Source organism: Medicago truncatula, chromosome 1, assembly GCF_003473485.1.
Source record: "Medicago truncatula cultivar Jemalong A17 chromosome 1, MtrunA17r5.0-ANR, whole genome shotgun sequence".
NCBI lineage: Eukaryota > Viridiplantae > Streptophyta > Magnoliopsida > Fabales > Fabaceae > Medicago > Medicago truncatula.
Window position 1 is genome coordinate 34,177,438 of NC_053042.1, and position 19,426 is coordinate 34,196,863.

General features: G+C 33.7%; 4 protein-coding genes, 3 long non-coding RNA genes and 1 other non-coding gene across 8 annotated transcripts; 3 read left to right on the forward strand and 5 right to left on the reverse strand.

The window, feature by feature from the left end:
- Window positions 1-233: 233 nt before the first annotated feature.
- Window positions 234-2,595, reverse strand: LOC25484219 (uncharacterized). The gene is made up of 4 exons (XM_013612990.3): window positions 2,311-2,595; window positions 2,000-2,100; window positions 811-1,891; window positions 234-722 (listed from the first exon to the last, which is right to left on the reverse strand). The coding sequence occupies exons 1-4, from the start codon at window positions 2,368-2,370 to the stop codon at window positions 615-617; spliced, it is 1,350 nt and encodes a 449-aa protein (XP_013468444.1). The 5' UTR covers window positions 2,371-2,595; the 3' UTR covers window positions 234-614.
- A 1,641-nt stretch (window positions 2,596-4,236) lies between these two features.
- Window positions 4,237-5,457, forward strand: LOC120577080 (uncharacterized). Its single transcript, XR_005643103.1, has 2 exons — window positions 4,237-4,667; window positions 4,823-5,457. It is a non-coding gene; the product is annotated as an uncharacterized lncRNA (long non-coding RNA).
- Window positions 5,458-6,143: 686 nt separating this feature from the next.
- On the reverse strand, window positions 6,144-7,328 carry LOC120576813 (protein FAR1-RELATED SEQUENCE 4-like). The gene is made up of 2 exons (XM_039827326.1): window positions 6,669-7,328; window positions 6,144-6,582 (listed from the first exon to the last, which is right to left on the reverse strand). The coding sequence occupies exons 1-2, from the start codon at window positions 7,293-7,295 to the stop codon at window positions 6,466-6,468; spliced, it is 744 nt and encodes a 247-aa protein (XP_039683260.1). The 5' UTR covers window positions 7,296-7,328; the 3' UTR covers window positions 6,144-6,465.
- An 881-nt stretch (window positions 7,329-8,209) lies between these two features.
- Window positions 8,210-9,376, forward strand: LOC120577082 (uncharacterized). The gene is made up of 2 exons (XR_005643104.1): window positions 8,210-8,586; window positions 8,742-9,376. It is a non-coding gene; the product is annotated as an uncharacterized lncRNA (long non-coding RNA).
- Window positions 9,377-10,062: 686 nt separating this feature from the next.
- Window positions 10,063-11,246, reverse strand: LOC120576826 (protein FAR1-RELATED SEQUENCE 4-like). The gene is made up of 2 exons (XM_039827350.1): window positions 10,587-11,246; window positions 10,063-10,500 (listed from the first exon to the last, which is right to left on the reverse strand). The coding sequence occupies exons 1-2, from the start codon at window positions 11,211-11,213 to the stop codon at window positions 10,384-10,386; spliced, it is 744 nt and encodes a 247-aa protein (XP_039683284.1). The 5' UTR covers window positions 11,214-11,246; the 3' UTR covers window positions 10,063-10,383.
- An 881-nt stretch (window positions 11,247-12,127) lies between these two features.
- On the forward strand, window positions 12,128-13,294 carry LOC120577083 (uncharacterized). Its single transcript, XR_005643105.1, has 2 exons — window positions 12,128-12,504; window positions 12,660-13,294. It is a non-coding gene; the product is annotated as an uncharacterized lncRNA (long non-coding RNA).
- Window positions 13,295-13,979: 685 nt separating this feature from the next.
- Window positions 13,980-15,164, reverse strand: LOC120576833 (protein FAR1-RELATED SEQUENCE 4-like). The gene is made up of 2 exons (XM_039827379.1): window positions 14,505-15,164; window positions 13,980-14,418 (listed from the first exon to the last, which is right to left on the reverse strand). The coding sequence occupies exons 1-2, from the start codon at window positions 15,129-15,131 to the stop codon at window positions 14,302-14,304; spliced, it is 744 nt and encodes a 247-aa protein (XP_039683313.1). The 5' UTR covers window positions 15,132-15,164; the 3' UTR covers window positions 13,980-14,301.
- A 2,025-nt stretch (window positions 15,165-17,189) lies between these two features.
- TRNAM-CAU (transfer RNA methionine (anticodon CAU)) lies at window positions 17,190-17,274 on the reverse strand. Its single transcript is given in 2 exon segments — window positions 17,190-17,225; window positions 17,237-17,274. It is a non-coding gene; the product is annotated as a tRNA-Met (tRNA).
- Between the last annotated feature and the right edge of the window lie 2,152 nt (window positions 17,275-19,426).

Sequence of the window (19,426 nt, forward strand, 5' to 3'; positions counted from 1 at the left end):
TACACTAGCTATCTTGCAATGCAACTTGATAACAAAGGAAGTGTTAAGCTACAAGAAACTTTCAGAGTAACTTCTAGGTGGAGGAATTAGCTGTGAGCAGGATGCTGCCATAATAACCATTGTGAAAACAGGAGGCAAAACTTGAATTTTTTAAAACTTACAGAGCCTTAGAATATATAAAGATGAATGAAAATCGGCAACAAAAAGTAAACATATTGTGGCATACGATGGACTTGGGAGAAAAAAAGTTATTCAAGGGACACATCATAGATTAAACTTTAAAGCCAAGTATAATTACAAGAGAAAATTACACATTACATCATATCATTCATAAAAAACAAATCAAAATATGCATTCTCAACACAACTTCCCACAAATAAACACACCATTGCAAACTTTTCCGAAATACAGGAGAATAAGTAGAAGCAACTTCTGTAGCAGCACCTCTATTCAATGTTTTCTATAGCCTTTTCTCAAATAGAGTAGTGTCCTAAGCAAGTAGCTCGGTTGGTGAGCAGGGACATAAAATGAGGTCAAGGCTTCAAACCTTAAAAATTAACATAACTTTGGCTATAAACAAAAAAAACCTATCCTGCACAGTATTGCAAACTTTTCTAAAATGCATGAGGAACACAAGTAGAACCAGCTTCTGCAGCATCTCTATTCAATGCTTTCTCTAGCCTTGTCTCAAATGGCGTAGCATGCCAATTCACCTTCTTATCCTGCACAGCCAGTTAAATATCTAAATAAGAATTCACCATCAAACTAATGAGTGAAAATTTAACCTACAAAAATTCACTTCGTCTTTACCTCTCTGTACTTGCTAGTTGTGTTTGGAATTCCTTTAAAGGATGAAGGTGAGCCAGAACCCTCATTAGCATTCCAATAGGACCCAACTGTTCCTATAATCGGCATCTCATCTGGACTCTTACAAGGTGACTTCCTTGGGGACGACGTAGCGGAAAATTGCTTAATCTCTTCCATTGTTAAAGCACCTAAAATAGGCCTATCTTCAAGGCTTATCACTGAATTTGAACCTTGTTGTGAGATGCTCCTATCAGGAGTACCAATACCACCACCAGCATACAAACAAGCCTTGTTAACAGGTGTAGTCGTCCCGGATGAACCCAACCAATTCGATAGGCTAGCATCAACTGGGATTTCCTGGTTCAACTTCTTTGGTGTGCCGGCCTCCAAAATTTCCTTGACACCAAATGAAACCTCTGATTCATGGTTGGAACTAACAAAATTCTCTTTCTGAGGCCTTGATCGTGGTGTTCTTTTAGCTTTAACAACTTTCCACTGAGCCATATTTTCAACCGGATTCAGCACAGAATGAACATAAACACTTCTGTCTCTAGCATTGAAATTGACTCCAATTGACTCCACATCCCTTTCATAAGTAGGAATAGGGCTATCCACTTCCTCAGTAAACACATGATCAATAATATCATCTCTTACCCTCAACTTGGAGTATCCCATTCCATCTTCTTCAAACTCCACACCCAATTCATCACCTTCTTCTCTAACTCCATCATCCTCCTCCTCATCATCACTAAGATCACTAGCCCAATCATCAAGTACTTCTTCTTCTTCATCATCACTATCCCTACAATTCTGATACCTATGATGAGGAGGGTAAGACCCAGTTGAAGTGGAAGTCACAGAACTACTATCTTCACAAGAAGACGACTTTGAATGATTTGGTTCAGCCAAAGCCTCCTCTTTTCCACCTTCTTCAGGCAAAACAGACTCATAGGTTTTCACATTGGAGTCAAAAGTTACTTTCTTTCTAACTGTAACACTTACTTCCTCCTCAATATTATCCCTACAGCAACCACGTTCCTCCTCGGTTTTTTTATTGAACAAGAGTACCTCCTCAGTTTTAACCCTGCACAACAACAAAAAACAAAGTGAATTTTTTTATAACAAATTCATGTAAATTAGAAGCTTCCAAAAATAGAAAGTGGTGAGTGAAGAGTTGAAAATTATTGCTTACTGGGGTTGTGGTGATTCTAGTGAAGGACTAAGTAGGGTTTTGGAGTGATCCTGAACCAAAGGGACATTGTATTGGTGTGGTTTGCTACTATTAGCATCTCTCTGCAACAGAAATTGAGAAGGAGGGTTAAAACTTAAAATCTAAAAAACCTAGCTCTATTTTGCTACTGAGAAAACATTGAAAGTAAACAAAGAAAAGGGTCATGGAAAAAATACAAATTTAGATCAGAGATAAGAAATTAAAGCAAGAAAATAGAAATTTTAGCATCTTGGGGTGAAGAAAGTAAAAAGGGGGGGTTTGAAGAGTCTTACTTGAAGCACTTGGTGGCGGTTGTGTTTGGAGGAACCAAAGCAACCAAGAAAACAACCCATGAATTGAAGGAGTGAAGGAGCGCGCGTCTCAGATGAAGAATGAGTTGGTGAGTGACATTGAAAGGGTTTCAATGGGAAGAAGAAGACGAAAAAAAGCGTATCTTTCCGCAATAATAATATTGTTAATTAATTATTTGAAAAATGTGGAAACGACCGTTATAAACATGATGAGTGCTTTACACTCTGGAAATTGCTATTTTATTGATGGTGTCTTATCTATGACGATTATTACAAGGCAAACGGGTTTGAACGGAACTGATGAAAGCTGTCTTGTCTTCCGCGGGTGTTTATAACTCACCCGTTGTAACTTCTACAGTTCACTTGTAACATGAAATGTTTCGATACTCTTGCATCTTAATTTTATAAATTAATGATCATTTTTTATGTAGTAAATAACTATTTGTTAATATTTATATTTTATAGAACAATATTTCATAAGAAAAAACATTATTTTACTATTTATAAGAATTATAGTAACTTTTTTTACATATTATCGTAAAAAATAATAAATGTTCTCAATTATAAGTGATAAAAATTTAAAAAAAAAAATTTATTTTGTTGACACTTTTGATGAATAAGATTTAATTATTATAATTATAAATTATAAAAAAATAATATTTTTCTTCAAAAAACAACTCATTTAACTATTAATTTAAAGAATTGGTGTATGGGTACACTCAAATATATTGGGTGTACCATAGAATTTGTCTTTTAAAAAAAGATTTCTAAATCCGATATTATTAGTATAACCTATTTTAAAGGGTTTTACTAACGAGTGTCTAAGACAATGGTTAAGAAATTTATTAGTAGAAATTTTGTTTTGAAAATGTAAGTTTTTACTTTTGTCTTATCAATAATTTAATTACACAATTTTTTGTTGTAAAGTTACTTATTTTAATAATTTAACAAATATCTCAATGACACTCATTAGCATTTTCATATTTTAAATATGATATAAAAATATGGTTATCACTTTTTTGTTGGATAACACATGTTATTACTTTATCCATCTTATAAGTTTCTCGTGAATCCTATTTTGATTCAATAATTTAACATATTTAACTAGGATTTTATAAGGTATCTATGTTGTTTGGATTTTAAAATTCTAAATGCACAGGGCATACGGAAAAATTTATAGAATGAAAAAGAAGGTGTCTAAGAATAGTTTTTGAATCAAAAATAAGACATCTTATTATTTTTAAGGTTGGACCTCTCAATTGGATGACCGCAAAAATTGAATCTAATATTTTTATGAGGGAGAATTATGGTACCAACTTTCTCATCATTAATTTCTTTAAACATCTTTTTCAAAATTATGTTTGCTCTCAATTCCTCTTTTATAAAGATTTAATACGCATATAAGGAAAAACATTATCATGTAGTAGATGAACGGATAAATCTTAAATTAGTGTGTTCAAATAGTGATAGAGGAATTGAGAGCAACATAAATAAGCGAATTGTTAGCTCTTTGAGTGATGTAATCATAGAAAAATACTCCCTCCGATCCTATTTACGAGAGAAAGTTGATTTGTTGGATACATTGAATAATATATGTATCTAGTCAAGAACCTAAACCAAATATATAAATTATTTAATATATCTAAAAAGTAACATGTTTATTGTAAATAGGACCGGAGGAAGTATATATTCAAGAATATAGAAATTACATCCTTGTGTAATTTTTTTTTTTTTTTTTTTGAGAGAATTTTATTTTTATTTTTCTTGTCTTTTTAATCTACTCGGCTAGATTAATAGCCCTCCGGACTTTTGTTTTTGTTTCTTTTTTTCTTGTCTTTTTTTTTTTATTTAAAAAAAGTGAGTAACTACTCATTGGAACACTGGCAGAGGCAATGCAAATCGAGAAACTGAAAGTTCTTTTGTAGGAGTCTAACAATTAGTAAACAGAAATGATACTCAGACACAAAACCATAGACAAATATACGACACCATATTTACAAGGATGGGTAATTTCGAAATTTCAACATTAAACCAAGGACAGTTTTGGAAAATCCAATTTATCTTCTTCTTTCCCTGCTCATTGCCGTGCGTTCCCTCTCCCTACGAACCTCTTCTCTCTTCTCTCACATCACCTCCAATCGGCAAGTTCTCCTCTGATATTTCACCATTGATTGAAGCAAATTGATATAGGTAAATCTCAAATCTCCATCTCCTTCATCATGTATGACAATCTCATATCCGGTTCCTTTTACATTCAATTTCAATTTGATCTGAAATTATGGTGTTCAATGTGTTCTTCAGTTTTTATTTTGATGGCTATGGGTATTAAAAAGAAAAAGGTAAACTATTTAATTTCCCTTTGAAACTATATTTCGTTTGTCATTAAACATGTTTGAAAGTTTATTTGGGTTTTTTTTCTTCATAGCTAAAGTTTTATGTGTGAAGCTATGAACATTGTGTTGATTTGTTTCATGACTGTGTTTGCCTTTTGCAGTGAAAAAAATGTCTAGAAACTCTTCCAATTTCAATTTGACACAATTGAAAAGAAAGGGTGGTTAGTTGTTTTGGTTGTGATATTGTTGTTAGTGTTGTGTGGTGTTGTTTAGATAGAATTGTTTTCAGCTTTTGAGAGTTTTATGAGCTGCATTTGCTGTGCTTTTGCAGTGGACATTTTATGCTCAGTTTTCTGCCTAGCATTGTGCGAGTTGGCTGCTGCAATGTTGGGCTGTTGCGGCTTTGCTTTCCTACTGTGTGCACGCCCGTTTCACATGGATTGTTGACCACTGTTGTCTTCTTTACATGGATTGGATTATCCGAAACAACACCAATTCAACAAGCTTGTAAATGTTCCGACATAATGAAGGAAATGAGCAATAAGAAATTTGAAAAGTTAAATGTCAATTTGTATGTTGAGAAGAAAGGAATTGGAGTATCATTCTTTTGTTGCTGCTATGGTGATTTTTTGTTACTTATGTACTTAGGTTTTAGGGGAAAATTGAAGGGTTTATTTGTTACACTTGTTGACTATTTTGTGATTGTTTAAAACAATTATGTAAGATTGAAATCATAGTATTTGTATCATAATAGAAATGTATTGTATTATGATAATGGTAATGATTGCTTTTGAAATTTATTAAGTGCCAACTATTTATGACAGGTTCAATTTTAGTCTTGTAGTATCTTGATGATAAACTGTAATTTAACAAGGCAGCTAGTACTGTTAACAAGGTGGTTGCGGAAACTTGCAAATTAACCAAATCTTTGAAGTGAATACATGATATTTAACAAAAAGATTAACCACATCTTTTTTCTATTCTCAAATATTAAGTTGTGACTATTTTTTTTTAAAACGGCAAATTTATTAGGCTAAGATGTCGCAAGAAGCAAACAAACTCCCACAAGAAAGGGCTACAAAAGGTTCCGCATATAGATGAAAACCAAACAAACAAAACAAAACACTCAAACACCTCCCCCCATATACAAACCGAAACAGCAAAGTACAAGGCCACCTGCTAATAGCAGAAAACTGGCGTGCATACGAGCACCCAAACAAATTGCCCACCCGAAACACAAACAAATAAAACAGATAAAACAAGCTGCACCTAAACCTGCAACATTACCAACAGGAAGCTAGGCAAGAAAAATAGAAGACAATTCCTTCCTATCTAACAAGACAAGTCCTTCCTATCTAACAAGAAAAACATAAGACTATTTTTTCACCTTACAATGATACAAGACACATAAGAAGCGCACACCCATAATATTTCATTGATAAGTTGTATGGAATTTAAGAGTTTTGACATGAACTTGCAAAATAACATTGCTGCATTATATTCACTAATTTGTCCATTACTGCAACACCATTTCTATGGTTGATTAAGTACATCACAAAATAAAACTTAAATTACATAAGTTAACTAACATTGTACCTAATGTTGACTTTACAGACATGTTTTCCCAAAAAAAAAAAAAAATGAAATTCATGACTATGTATAGACCTTTGTCCCCATGATCTGGCCACCAAAAAACACAATATCATTGTTATATAAGTCTTGTTATATACACACAAAAGGCCACTTCATCTTCTTAGCAGTGAGTGCATTAGCTTTTGTCCAAAAAATATTAGAGTTGTCCATACTAGTTAACTACCATTGTACTTGCATCTAGCAAATTTCCACCACTTACAACATCAACATATGGTTCAATGTAGATGTTGCTGTCAAACTGATTTGTCACTCTTTGAGAATTGTTGTCCTGCAAATTTGGACAAACAGGAAATTAAGATGGAATATCCATATATACAAGGTGATTACAAAACTTGTAAATAAAATAAAACATACATTAGTTCCTCTGCCATCACCTTCTTTTCCAATTGCACGTCGTTCCTTGTTAACATAATTCCTCACATCTCTTTCATTAAATGGTACATTTTCATGCCCGCCTGCATCTTTAACAAGAGATTGAAAAGTCTTGTTGATCCTCACACCTGCATCATCATTGATTTGAATTGTCCTCTTTACATGCAAGTCCATATTCTTGTTAGCCTTGAACAACCTTGCCTTTGTAGGGCTAGTATGATGAGAATGATTAGGCTCAAATTTGTTAATGTACCACAATCCATCTGCTTTCAACTTGATACAAATCTTAGCAGGACAACTTTTTCCCATTGTCGGACGTGTCTTCAATGTACATACACTTTTCGTCACTTCAGCCCGATCTCTTGTGCATGCAAGAATTAAGTAGCATACCTCCCCATCCTTTCCTTTTCTCGATGTTCTAATCTTCCAATCAAAACCCTTTCTCAAAGCATATTCTCTATAAAATGATTTAACATCATCTATGCTAGAAAAACACATATCTGTTTTAGGCTCCCACCATGCATCTTCATTTTCAACATTAAAGTTGTCAACTTCTATGCCTTCATCATGAATACTACCACTATCCACAAAAGCATTTGGATTATCCATGAATGTTCAATTGTGGGGGCAATTGACACCCCAAATCTGCACAAAATAACTCAAAATGTAAGCATGGACTTCGTCGAGATAAGCACGCATAATGTACCTCACATACTTTGTCATTAGAAAGAAACATTTCAACACAACAGAAAAACATAACAGAAATATAAGAGAAAAATTGTAATCAAAGGAGGGTATCAGATTTAAGTATTAGCAATGTCTAAGTCTGTAATCATGAAATTAAGTTGAGAAAATTAATATTGAGCATATTCATTATATAAAACCTGAATCAATTTCATTATTTAGTGAATTCAAAAATTTAGGGTTTGTGATTTAAAATTGGGGGAAAACGAAAATGATGAAGGAACCATCTCACCCCATGATAAAAATGGAAGAATGAAGTAATGAAATGAGATAATAAGTGGGAATAAAACAAAAATGATTTGGGTTTAAGATTTTTTTTTCTATCTATTTATGAATCAAACCAACGTTTTCCTCAACCAAGGTAAAACAATAACTACAAGCTACTAAAATTCTAAAAACAAGAGTAGAGAAAGGAAAGAACCTGAGCATGAAAACGAGGAGGAACAGTGGAGGAATACGGCGTTACGGCGGCAGCTGGAGTGACCGAAATAGCATGAGAGGCTGGCACTGCACAAAGATGAAGGAGTGACGAGAAATTATTAGTGAATGAAAGATGATTTGTTCTTGATCATGGGAAATGACTGAATCAGAAAGAGGGAACTCAAAAGAAACAAGAGGGAAAAAGAAACGAGGGAAAGAAGGAAAGAAGAAAAGAAGAAAAGAAGGAGAAAATAAATGTAAAAAAATATATGTATTAGGTAACAGTGAATGGTGTTGTATATTTGTCTCCACTTTTGTGTATGATTATCATTTCTGATTAGCAGAAATGATACTCAGACACAAAACCATAGACAAATATACGACACCATATTTACAAGGATGGGTAATTTCGAAATTTCAACATTAAACCAAGGACAGTTTTGGAAAATCCAATTTATCTTCTTCTTTCCCTGCTCATTGCCGTGCGTTCCCTCTCCCTACGAACCTCTTCTCTCTTCTCTCACATCACCTCCAATCGGCAAGTTCTCCTCTGATATTTCACCATTGATTGAAGCAAATTGATATAGGTAAATCTCAAATCTCCATCTCCTTCATCATGTATGACAATCTCATATCCGGTTCCTTTTACATTCAATTTCAATTTGATCTGAAATTATGGTGTTCAATGTGTTCTTCAGTTTTTATTTTGATGGCTATGGGTATTAAAAAGAAAAAGGTAAACTATTTAATTTCCCTTTGAAACTATATTTCGTTTGTCATTAAACATGTTTGAAAGTTTATTTGGGTTTTTTTTCTTCATAGCTAAAGTTTTATGTGTGAAGCTATGAACATTGTGTTGATTTGTTTCATGACTGTGTTTGCCTTTTGCAGTGAAAAAAATGTCTAGAAACTCTTCCAATTTCAATTTGACACAATTGAAAAGAAAGGGTGGTTAGTTGTTTTGGTTGTGATATTGTTGTTAGTGTTGTGTGGTGTTGTTTAGATAGAATTGTTTTCAGCTTTTGAGAGTTTTATGAGCTGCATTTGCTGTGCTTTTGCAGTGGACATTTTATGCTCAGTTTTCTGCCTAGCATTGTGCGAGTTGGCTGCTGCAATGTTGGGCTGTTGCGGCTTTGCTTTCCTACTGTGTGCACGCCCGTTTCACATGGATTGTTGACCACTGTTGTCTTCTTTACATGGATTGGATTATCCGAAACAACACCAATTCAACAAGCTTGTAAATGTTCCGACATAATGAAGGAAATGAGCAATAAGAAATTTGAAAAGTTAAATGTCAATTTGTATGTTGAGAAGAAAGGAATTGGAGTATCATTCTTTTGTTGCTGCTATGGTGATTTTTTGTTACTTATGTACTTAGGTTTTAGGGGAAAATTGAAGGGTTTATTTGTTACACTTGTTGACTATTTTGTGATTGTTTAAAACAATTATGTAAGATTGAAATCATAGTATTTGTATCATAATAGAAATGTATTGTATTATGATAATGGTAATGATTGCTTTTGAAATTTATTAAGTGCCAACTATTTATGACAGGTTCAATTTTAGTCTTGTAGTATCTTGATGATAAACTGTAATTTAACAAGGCAGCTAGTACTGTTAACAAGGTGGTTGCGGAAACTTGCAAATTAACCAAATCTTTGAAGTGAATACATGATATTTAACAAAAAGATTAACCACATCTTTTTTCTATTCTCAAATATTAAGTTGTGACTATTTTTTTTTAAAACGGCAAATTTATTAGGCTAAGATGTCGCAAGAAGCAAACAAACTCCCACAAGAAAGGGCTACAAAAGGTTCCGCATATAGATGAAAACCAAACAAACAAAACAAAACACTCAAACACCTCCCCCCATATACAAACCGAAACAGCAAAGTACAAGGCCACCTGCTAATAGCAGAAAACTGGCGTGCATACGAGCACCCAAACAAATTGCCCACCCGAAACACAAACAAATAAAACAGATAAAACAAGCTGCACCTAAACCTGCAACATTACCAACAGGAAGCTAGGCAAGAAAAATAGAAGACAATTCCTTCCTATCTAACAAGACAAGTCCTTCCTATCTAACAAGAAAAACATAAGACTATTTTTTCACCTTACAATGATACAAGACACATAAGAAGCGCACACCCATAATATTTCATTGATAAGTTGTATGGAATTTAAGAGTTTTGACATGAACTTGCAAAATAACATTGCTGCATTATATTCACTAATTTGTCCATTACTGCAACACCATTTCTATGGTTGATTAAGTACATCACAAAATAAAACTTAAATTACATAAGTTAACTAACATTGTACCTAATGTTGACTTTACAGACATGTTTTCCCAAAAAAAAAAAAAATGAAATTCATGACTATGTATAGACCTTTGTCCCCATGATCTGGCCACCAAAAAACACAATATCATTGTTATATAAGTCTTGTTATATACACACAAAAGGCCACTTCATCTTCTTAGCAGTGAGTGCATTAGCTTTTGTCCAAAAAATATTAGAGTTGTCCATACTAGTTAACTACCATTGTACTTGCATCTAGCAAATTTCCACCACTTACAACATCAACATATGGTTCAATGTAGATGTTGCTGTCAAACTGATTTGTCACTCTTTGAGAATTGTTGTCCTGCAAATTTGGACAAACAGGAAATTAAGATGGAATATCCATATATACAAGGTGATTACAAAACTTGTAAATAAAATAAAACATACATTAGTTCCTCTGCCATCACCTTCTTTTCCAATTGCACGTCGTTCCTTGTTAACATAATTCCTCACATCTCTTTCATTAAATGGTACATTTTCATGCCCGCCTGCATCTTTAACAAGAGATTGAAAAGTCTTGTTGATCCTCACACCTGCATCATCATTGATTTGAATTGTCCTCTTTACATGCAAGTCCATATTCTTGTTAGCCTTGAACAACCTTGCCTTTGTAGGGCTAGTATGATGAGAATGATTAGGCTCAAATTTGTTAATGTACCACAATCCATCTGCTTTCAACTTGATACAAATCTTAGCAGGACAACTTTTTCCCATTGTCGGACGTGTCTTCAATGTACATACACTTTTCGTCACTTCAGCCCGATCTCTTGTGCATGCAAGAATTAAGTAGCATACCTCCCCATCCTTTCCTTTTCTCGATGTTCTAATCTTCCAATCAAAACCCTTTCTCAAAGCATATTCTCTATAAAATGATTTAACATCATCTATGCTAGAAAAACACATATCTGTTTTAGGCTCCCACCATGCATCTTCATTTTCAACATTAAAGTTGTCAACTTCTATGCCTTCATCATGAATACTACCACTATCCACAAAAGCATTTGGATTATCCATGAATGTTCAATTGTGGGGGCAATTGACACCCCAAATCTGCACAAAATAACTCAAAATGTAAGCATGGACTTCGTCGAGATAAGCACGCATAATGTACCTCACATACTTTGTCATTAGAAAGAAACATTTCAACACAACAGAAAAACATAACAGAAATATAAGAGAAAAATTGTAATCAAAGGAGGGTATCAGATTTAAGTATTAGCAATGTCTAAGTCTGTAATCATGAAATTAAGTTGAGAAAATTAATATTGAGCATATTCATTATATAAAACCTGAATCAATTTCATTATTTAGTGAATTCAAAAATTTAGGGTTTGTGATTTAAAATTGGGGGAAAACGAAAATGATGAAGGAACCATCTCACCCCATGATAAAAATGGAAGAATGAAGTAATGAAATGAGATAATAAGTGGGAATAAAACAAAAATGATTTGGGTTTAAGATTTTTTTTTCTATCTATTTATGAATCAAACCAACGTTTTCCTCAACCAAGGTAAAACAATAACTACAAGCTACTAAAATTCTAAAAACAAGAGTAGAGAAAGGAAAGAACCTGAGCATGAAAACGAGGAGGAACAGTGGAGGAATACGGCGTTACGGCGGCAGCTGGAGTGACCGAAATAGCATGAGAGGCTGGCACTGCACAAAGATGAAGGAGTGACGAGAAATTATTAGTGAATGAAAGATGATTTGTTCTTGATCATGGGAAATGACTGAATCAGAAAGAGGGAACTCAAAAGAAACAAGAGGGAAAAAGAAACGAGGGAAAGAAGGAAAGAAGAAAAGAAGAAAAGAAGGAGAAAATAAATGTAAAAAAATATATGTATTAGGTAACAGTGAATGGTGTTGTATATTTGTCTCCACTTTTGTGTATGATTATCATTTCTGATTAGCAGAAATGATACTCAGACACAAAACCATAGACAAATATACGACACCATATTTACAAGGATGGGTAATTTCGAAATTTCAACATTAAACCAAGGACAGTTTTGGAAAATCCAATTTATCTTCTTCTTTCCCTGCTCATTGCCGTGCGTTCCCTCTCCCTACGAACCTCTTCTCTCTTCTCTCACATCACCTCCAATCGGCAAGTTCTCCTCTGATATTTCACCATTGATTGAAGCAAATTGATATAGGTAAATCTCAAATCTCCATCTCCTTCATCATGTATGACAATCTCATATCCGGTTCCTTTTACATTCAATTTCAATTTGATCTGAAATTATGGTGTTCAATGTGTTCTTCAGTTTTTATTTTGATGGCTATGGGTATTAAAAAGAAAAAGGTAAACTATTTAATTTCCCTTTGAAACTATATTTCGTTTGTCATTAAACATGTTTGAAAGTTTATTTGGGTTTTTTTTCTTCATAGCTAAAGTTTTATGTGTGAAGCTATGAACATTGTGTTGATTTGTTTCATGACTGTGTTTGCCTTTTGCAGTGAAAAAAATGTCTAGAAACTCTTCCAATTTCAATTTGACACAATTGAAAAGAAAGGGTGGTTAGTTGTTTTGGTTGTGATATTGTTGTTAGTGTTGTGTGGTGTTGTTTAGATAGAATTGTTTTCAGCTTTTGAGAGTTTTATGAGCTGCATTTGCTGTGCTTTTGCAGTGGACATTTTATGCTCAGTTTTCTGCCTAGCATTGTGCGAGTTGGCTGCTGCAATGTTGGGCTGTTGCGGCTTTGCTTTCCTACTGTGTGCACGCCCGTTTCACATGGATTGTTGACCACTGTTGTCTTCTTTACATGGATTGGATTATCCGAAACAACACCAATTCAACAAGCTTGTAAATGTTCCGACATAATGAAGGAAATGAGCAATAAGAAATTTGAAAAGTTAAATGTCAATTTGTATGTTGAGAAGAAAGGAATTGGAGTATCATTCTTTTGTTGCTGCTATGGTGATTTTTTGTTACTTATGTACTTAGGTTTTAGGGGAAAATTGAAGGGTTTATTTGTTACACTTGTTGACTATTTTGTGATTGTTTAAAACAATTATGTAAGATTGAAATCATAGTATTTGTATCATAATAGAAATGTATTGTATTATGATAATGGTAATGATTGCTTTTGAAATTTATTAAGTGCCAACTATTTATGACAGGTTCAATTTTAGTCTTGTAGTATCTTGATGATAAACTGTAATTTAACAAGGCAGCTAGTACTGTTAACAAGGTGGTTGCGGAAACTTGCAAATTAACCAAATCTTTGAAGTGAATACATGATATTTAACAAAAAGATTAACCACATCTTTTTTCTATTCTCAAATATTAAGTTGTGACTATTTTTTTTTAAAACGGCAAATTTATTAGGCTAAGATGTCGCAAGAAGCAAACAAACTCCCACAAGAAAGGGCTACAAAAGGTTCCGCATATAGATGAAAACCAAACAAACAAAACAAAACACCCAAACACCTCCCCCATATACAAACCGAAACAGCAAAGTACAAGGCCACCTGCTAATAGCAGAAAACTGGCGTGCATACGAGCACCCAAACAAATTGCCCACCCGAAACACAAACAAATAAAACAGATAAAACAAGCTGCACCTAAACCTGCAACATTACCAACAGGAAGCTAGGCAAGAAAAATAGAAGACAATTCCTTCCTATCTAACAAGACAAGTCCTTCCTATCTAACAAGAAAAACATAAGACTATTTTTTCACCTTACAATGATACAAGACACATAAGAAGCGCACACCCATAATATTTCATTGATAAGTTGTATGGAATTTAAGAGTTTTGACATGAACTTGCAAAATAACATTGCTGCATTATATTCACTAATTTGTCCATTACTGCAACACCATTTCTATGGTTGATTAAGTACATCACAAAATAAAACTTAAATTACATAAGTTAACTAACATTGTACCTAATGTTGACTTTACAGACATGTTTTCCCAAAAAAAAAAAAAAATGAAATTCATGACTATGTATAGACCTTTGTCCCCATGATCTGGCCACCAAAAAACACAATATCATTGTTATATAAGTCTTGTTATATACACACAAAAGGCCACTTCATCTTCTTAGCAGTGAGTGCATTAGCTTTTGTCCAAAAAATATTAGAGTTGTCCATACTAGTTAACTACCATTGTACTTGCATCTAGCAAATTTCCACCACTTACAACATCAACATATGGTTCAATGTAGATGTTGCTGTCAAACTGATTTGTCACTCTTTGAGAATTGTTGTCCTGCAAATTTGGACAAACAGGAAATTAAGATGGAATATCCATATATACAAGGTGATTACAAAACTTGTAAATAAAATAAAACATACATTAGTTCCTCTGCCATCACCTTCTTTTCCAATTGCACGTCGTTCCTTGTTAACATAATTCCTCACATCTCTTTCATTAAATGGTACATTTTCATGCCCGCCTGCATCTTTAACAAGAGATTGAAAAGTCTTGTTGATCCTCACACCTGCATCATCATTGATTTGAATTGTCCTCTTTACATGCAAGTCCATATTCTTGTTAGCCTTGAACAACCTTGCCTTTGTAGGGCTAGTATGATGAGAATGATTAGGCTCAAATTTGTTAATGTACCACAATCCATCTGCTTTCAACTTGATACAAATCTTAGCAGGACAACTTTTTCCCATTGTCGGACGTGTCTTCAATGTACATACACTTTTCGTCACTTCAGCCCGATCTCTTGTGCATGCAAGAATTAAGTAGCATACCTCCCCATCCTTTCCTTTTCTCGATGTTCTAATCTTCCAATCAAAACCCTTTCTCAAAGCATATTCTCTATAAAATGATTTAACATCATCTATGCTAGAAAAACACATATCTGTTTTAGGCTCCCACCATGCATCTTCATTTTCAACATTAAAGTTGTCAACTTCTATGCCTTCATCATGAATACTACCACTATCCACAAAAGCATTTGGATTATCCATGAATGTTCAATTGTGGGGGCAATTGACACCCCAAATCTGCACAAAATAACTCAAAATGTAAGCATGGACTTCGTCGAGATAAGCACGCATAATGTACCTCACATACTTTGTCATTAGAAAGAAACATTTCAACACAACAGAAAAACATAACAGAAATATAAGAGAAAAATTGTAATCAAAGGAGGGTATCAGATTTAAGTATTAGCAATGTCTAAGTCTGTAATCATGAAATTAAGTTGAGAAAATTAATATTGAGCATATTCATTATATAAAACCTGAATCAATTTCATTATTTAGTGAATTCAAAAATTTAGGGTTTGTGATTTAAAATTGGGGGAAAACGAAAATGATGAAGGAACCATCTCACCCCATGATAAAAATGGAAGAATGAAGTAATGAAATGAGATAATAAGTGGGAATAAAACAAAAATGATTTGGGTTTAAGATTTTTTTTTCTATCTATTTATGAATCAAACCAACGTTTTCCTCAACCAAGGTAAAACAATAACTACAAGCTACTAAAATTCTAAAAACAAGAGTAGAGAAAGGAAAGAACCTGAGCATGAAAACGAGGAGGAACAGTGGAGGAATACGGCGTTACGGCGGCAGCTGGAGTGACCGAAATAGCATGAGAGGCTGGCACTGCACAAAGATGAAGGAGTGACGAGAAATTATTAGTGAATGAAAGATGATTTGTTCTTGATCATGGGAAATGACTGAATCAGAAAGAGGGAACTCAAAAGAAACAAGAGGGAAAAAGAAACGAGGGAAAGAAGGAAAGAAGAAAAGAAGAAAAGAAGGAGAAAATAAATGTAAAAAAATATATGTATTAGGTAACAGTGAATGGTGTTGTATATTTGTCTCCACTTTTGTGTATGATTATCATTTCTGATTAGCAAACCACCTCAAGACATAGTAGGTTTTCTATAGGCACAATCTTAAACAAAAATTATTTGAGCAAATAAACAAATAAATAAATAAAAAACGAAATCTTTTGTCACGTCATTTAATCATTTTCTCTTTTAAATTTTTTATATTTGTGTTTCCAAACATTTTTTTTATTGGAATCCTCCTCGTTATGTTTGTTGGAAATCACCTCCTTCAAATGTCAATAATTAAAATATGAATGGTAGTTCCTTAGGCAACCCATAAACGTTTGGCTATGGTAGAATCATTCGTAATTCTAGTGGCGATTGGTTTATTGGATGCTTTGATTATTGTGATCACACTACAAACATGAATGTTAAACTGTTTGCTATTGACCACAATTTAGATTTCGCTTGGAACATTGGTCTTTTTATTGAGGAGTATTATTTAAACAACTTTTAGTTGACAACTTATGGGGACAACTATAATTTGTAAAGAAAAAATAGGTATTGTACGAAAATCAAAGCAATAGAGAGATAAATAAAAAAGAATGTGAGTATGAAAGAAAAAGTTGTAGCAAAAACATGCGCAATGTAAGTCTGACTCAATGTCAACGTTGCTTATTTTGGAAGACAATCACCCCTTAACTCACTCATATGCACCATCGGTATCCCGTATGAAGAAACACTTCTTTTATGATTGAAATCTCAATTTCAACCACACTCTTCAAGAAGGAAAAACATGCGCAAACTGGCTTGTTAAAGATGGTGCTACTTTTATGTAAATTGTTGTTGTTGTTTTTCATTCTTGTCCTTCTAAACTTAGATGCAGTGAGATTAGTTTTTTGATACATATCCACGTGTACTTAGATTTTATTTTACAGATTATTCTTATAATTTAATGCAATGAGATTAGTTTTTTTGATACATGTACATGTACTTAGATTTTATTTTACAGATTATTCTTATAATTTAAAAATGTAATTTAAAAAAAAAAAAAAGTGAACAAAACATAAATAAAAATATAGGTTATTACGTTATTAGCTTCCTAAACGACGTGATAAGTTGCTTTTTGGTACGATTTTTCCATTCTTCATAAAACAAACAAAAAAAATATCAACTGTCCCTTTCTTGGAACTACGAGAGATTAATTATCAATTAAAATTAAAATTAAAATTAAAAAAATAATTCATGGGGTGAGAGAGGCTCGAACTCTCGACCTCAGGATAACTCAGAAGCTATGAGACCTACGCGCTAGCCAACTGCGCCACCACCCCGTTGTTGATGTTTTACGGAATTACTTATAAATATTATAATTAACTCTTCACTTCAGATGACTGCGCTCCAAACTCCAAAAATTCAATTCCTGTGTATTACGGTCGCTCCAAACTACATTTTTAGCTAGAGATTTTGAAGTGAAGCTTTCTCCTCCTCAAACAAGATTCCACAAGAGCATTGGACCTATTTATACATCCCTGCATCTGTTCTCTTACTTTTCATAGTAACTATTCCCTAATTGCATATCACTCATACTATACTAGGTTGTCTCATGTATATAGTGTCCGCATTAAAATATCTCTCTTCACCAATGATCCCTCTCATGTGCTAAGTGTTTTAGTCCTGAAACATTGCAGAGGGCATTGGATTGTGGATGGTGTTAGCATCAACCTGATCCATAAAGTGAATAGGTTAAAATATTTTATGGCGACATCAAGTAGATATCACTTGGAGATCATCAACTTATTAGAGCCTTCTTCGATAAACAACAGGAAATCATCAAATCCTTGCAGCTGCAAAAGATGCCCTTGAACATTGTAGAAAGAAACTGCGCTAACATTGACACATTAGCCAAAATAGAACTTGTTTTGGTAGTGACTCAGCTAACTTTATTCTGGGACCATCTTACTCCATTGCACTTTGTTTCATAAGAAGGGATCTTTCAATTTCAAATATGATAATATACTCAATGAAGAGGTTCCTAAGTCCACTCACTAACGGACTTCCCATTTCAAGGGCAACTAAAGGAGTAATATATTCTACAAGATAGAAAAAACTGAAGGCTGGATTAATCATATAAATGCTATTTGCTACAGACAGAATAATTAGGATAAGATAACACAATTCCGAATTACAGATGAAAGATAAGAGATTTAGAAAATCTACAAATTTAAATCAAGATATCATGCTATCGGTCGGAGACAATTTCAAACTGGCTATGATCATTCCTTAACTGCCCCTCTCAAGCTAGAGGATGGTTTGACTACTCCTAGCTTGTTCCTTAGCTGACTAAACTTCATGGTTGTTAGAGCTTTGGTCAAACAATCTGCTATTTTATTTGAGGTTGGACCATAGGCTATAGTCGCGTTATTACTCAACAACTGATCTCTGATATAGTGCACATCCACTTCTCTGTTTGAAGCAAAAGCTTAGCACTCAAATTTTCACACCACAATACACTTGTTTGAGGTATTTCAACTTTATTTCCTATAATATAGATCGGATTCAAGCTACATGTGCTGCAAGGTCTGCTAATGTCTTGTATTCTGATTCTGCCTAGATCTTGACACAACTTTTTATTTTCTAGAGGGACAAGTTATCAAACTCTGTACCAAAAATATACAATAACCTGCAAACGATTTTCTGTCGTATATATTGGTTGCCCAATCTTCATCTGAAAATCCTGAGATGTCCAAGTCTGATGATAGCTTTATGGGAAGACAATAGTCCAAGCTGGACCTTTTCTATAATAAGATGGAAATTTATAAAGACATGCTTGGATCTTTCATGAAATGTGGGATTGTGAGCTAAGTAGATGGAGGCGGGTTTGTCAAAAGTAATGCAGAAATCTTCAAACAGAAAAAAACTGTAATCTTCTGATGGTGGCCTGGTAGTGAATGAACTTGTTGGTTGAGGTTTGGAGACATGTTGACTCAATTGTCGGATGGTGAAAGAGATAACTGACCAGGTAGTAGGTTAAGTATACAATTCATCTACACTTGGATTCATGATCATCAAATACAAATCATGTTTCAACTCAACCCACTGCCGAACCGGTTCTTTGTCAATCTGCATCCATTGTAGGCTAGGACATATTTCTAATTAAGATTCTACCTCCTCCCTATGGCTACCTCTCTCTAGGTCCCTCTTCATTGTAATTTTCCTGATGATTCTACTACCTCCTTCCTATGGCATTTTAGACTATAGTACATATTTCTAATTATTCTATACACACAATTAAAAGTGTTGTTTTAATACAAAACTATCAATTACAATAGGTTGTTCAAAACTATTAAATTAACATTAGCAACAACACAGAGAACCAAAAATATGATAGTGAGACACTATGCATCCATGAGTAAGATTAGTGAAAAGCCAGTCAAGTTTGTTTTCGAACATCATAGCGAAGCACATGGGATGATGATGAAAAAA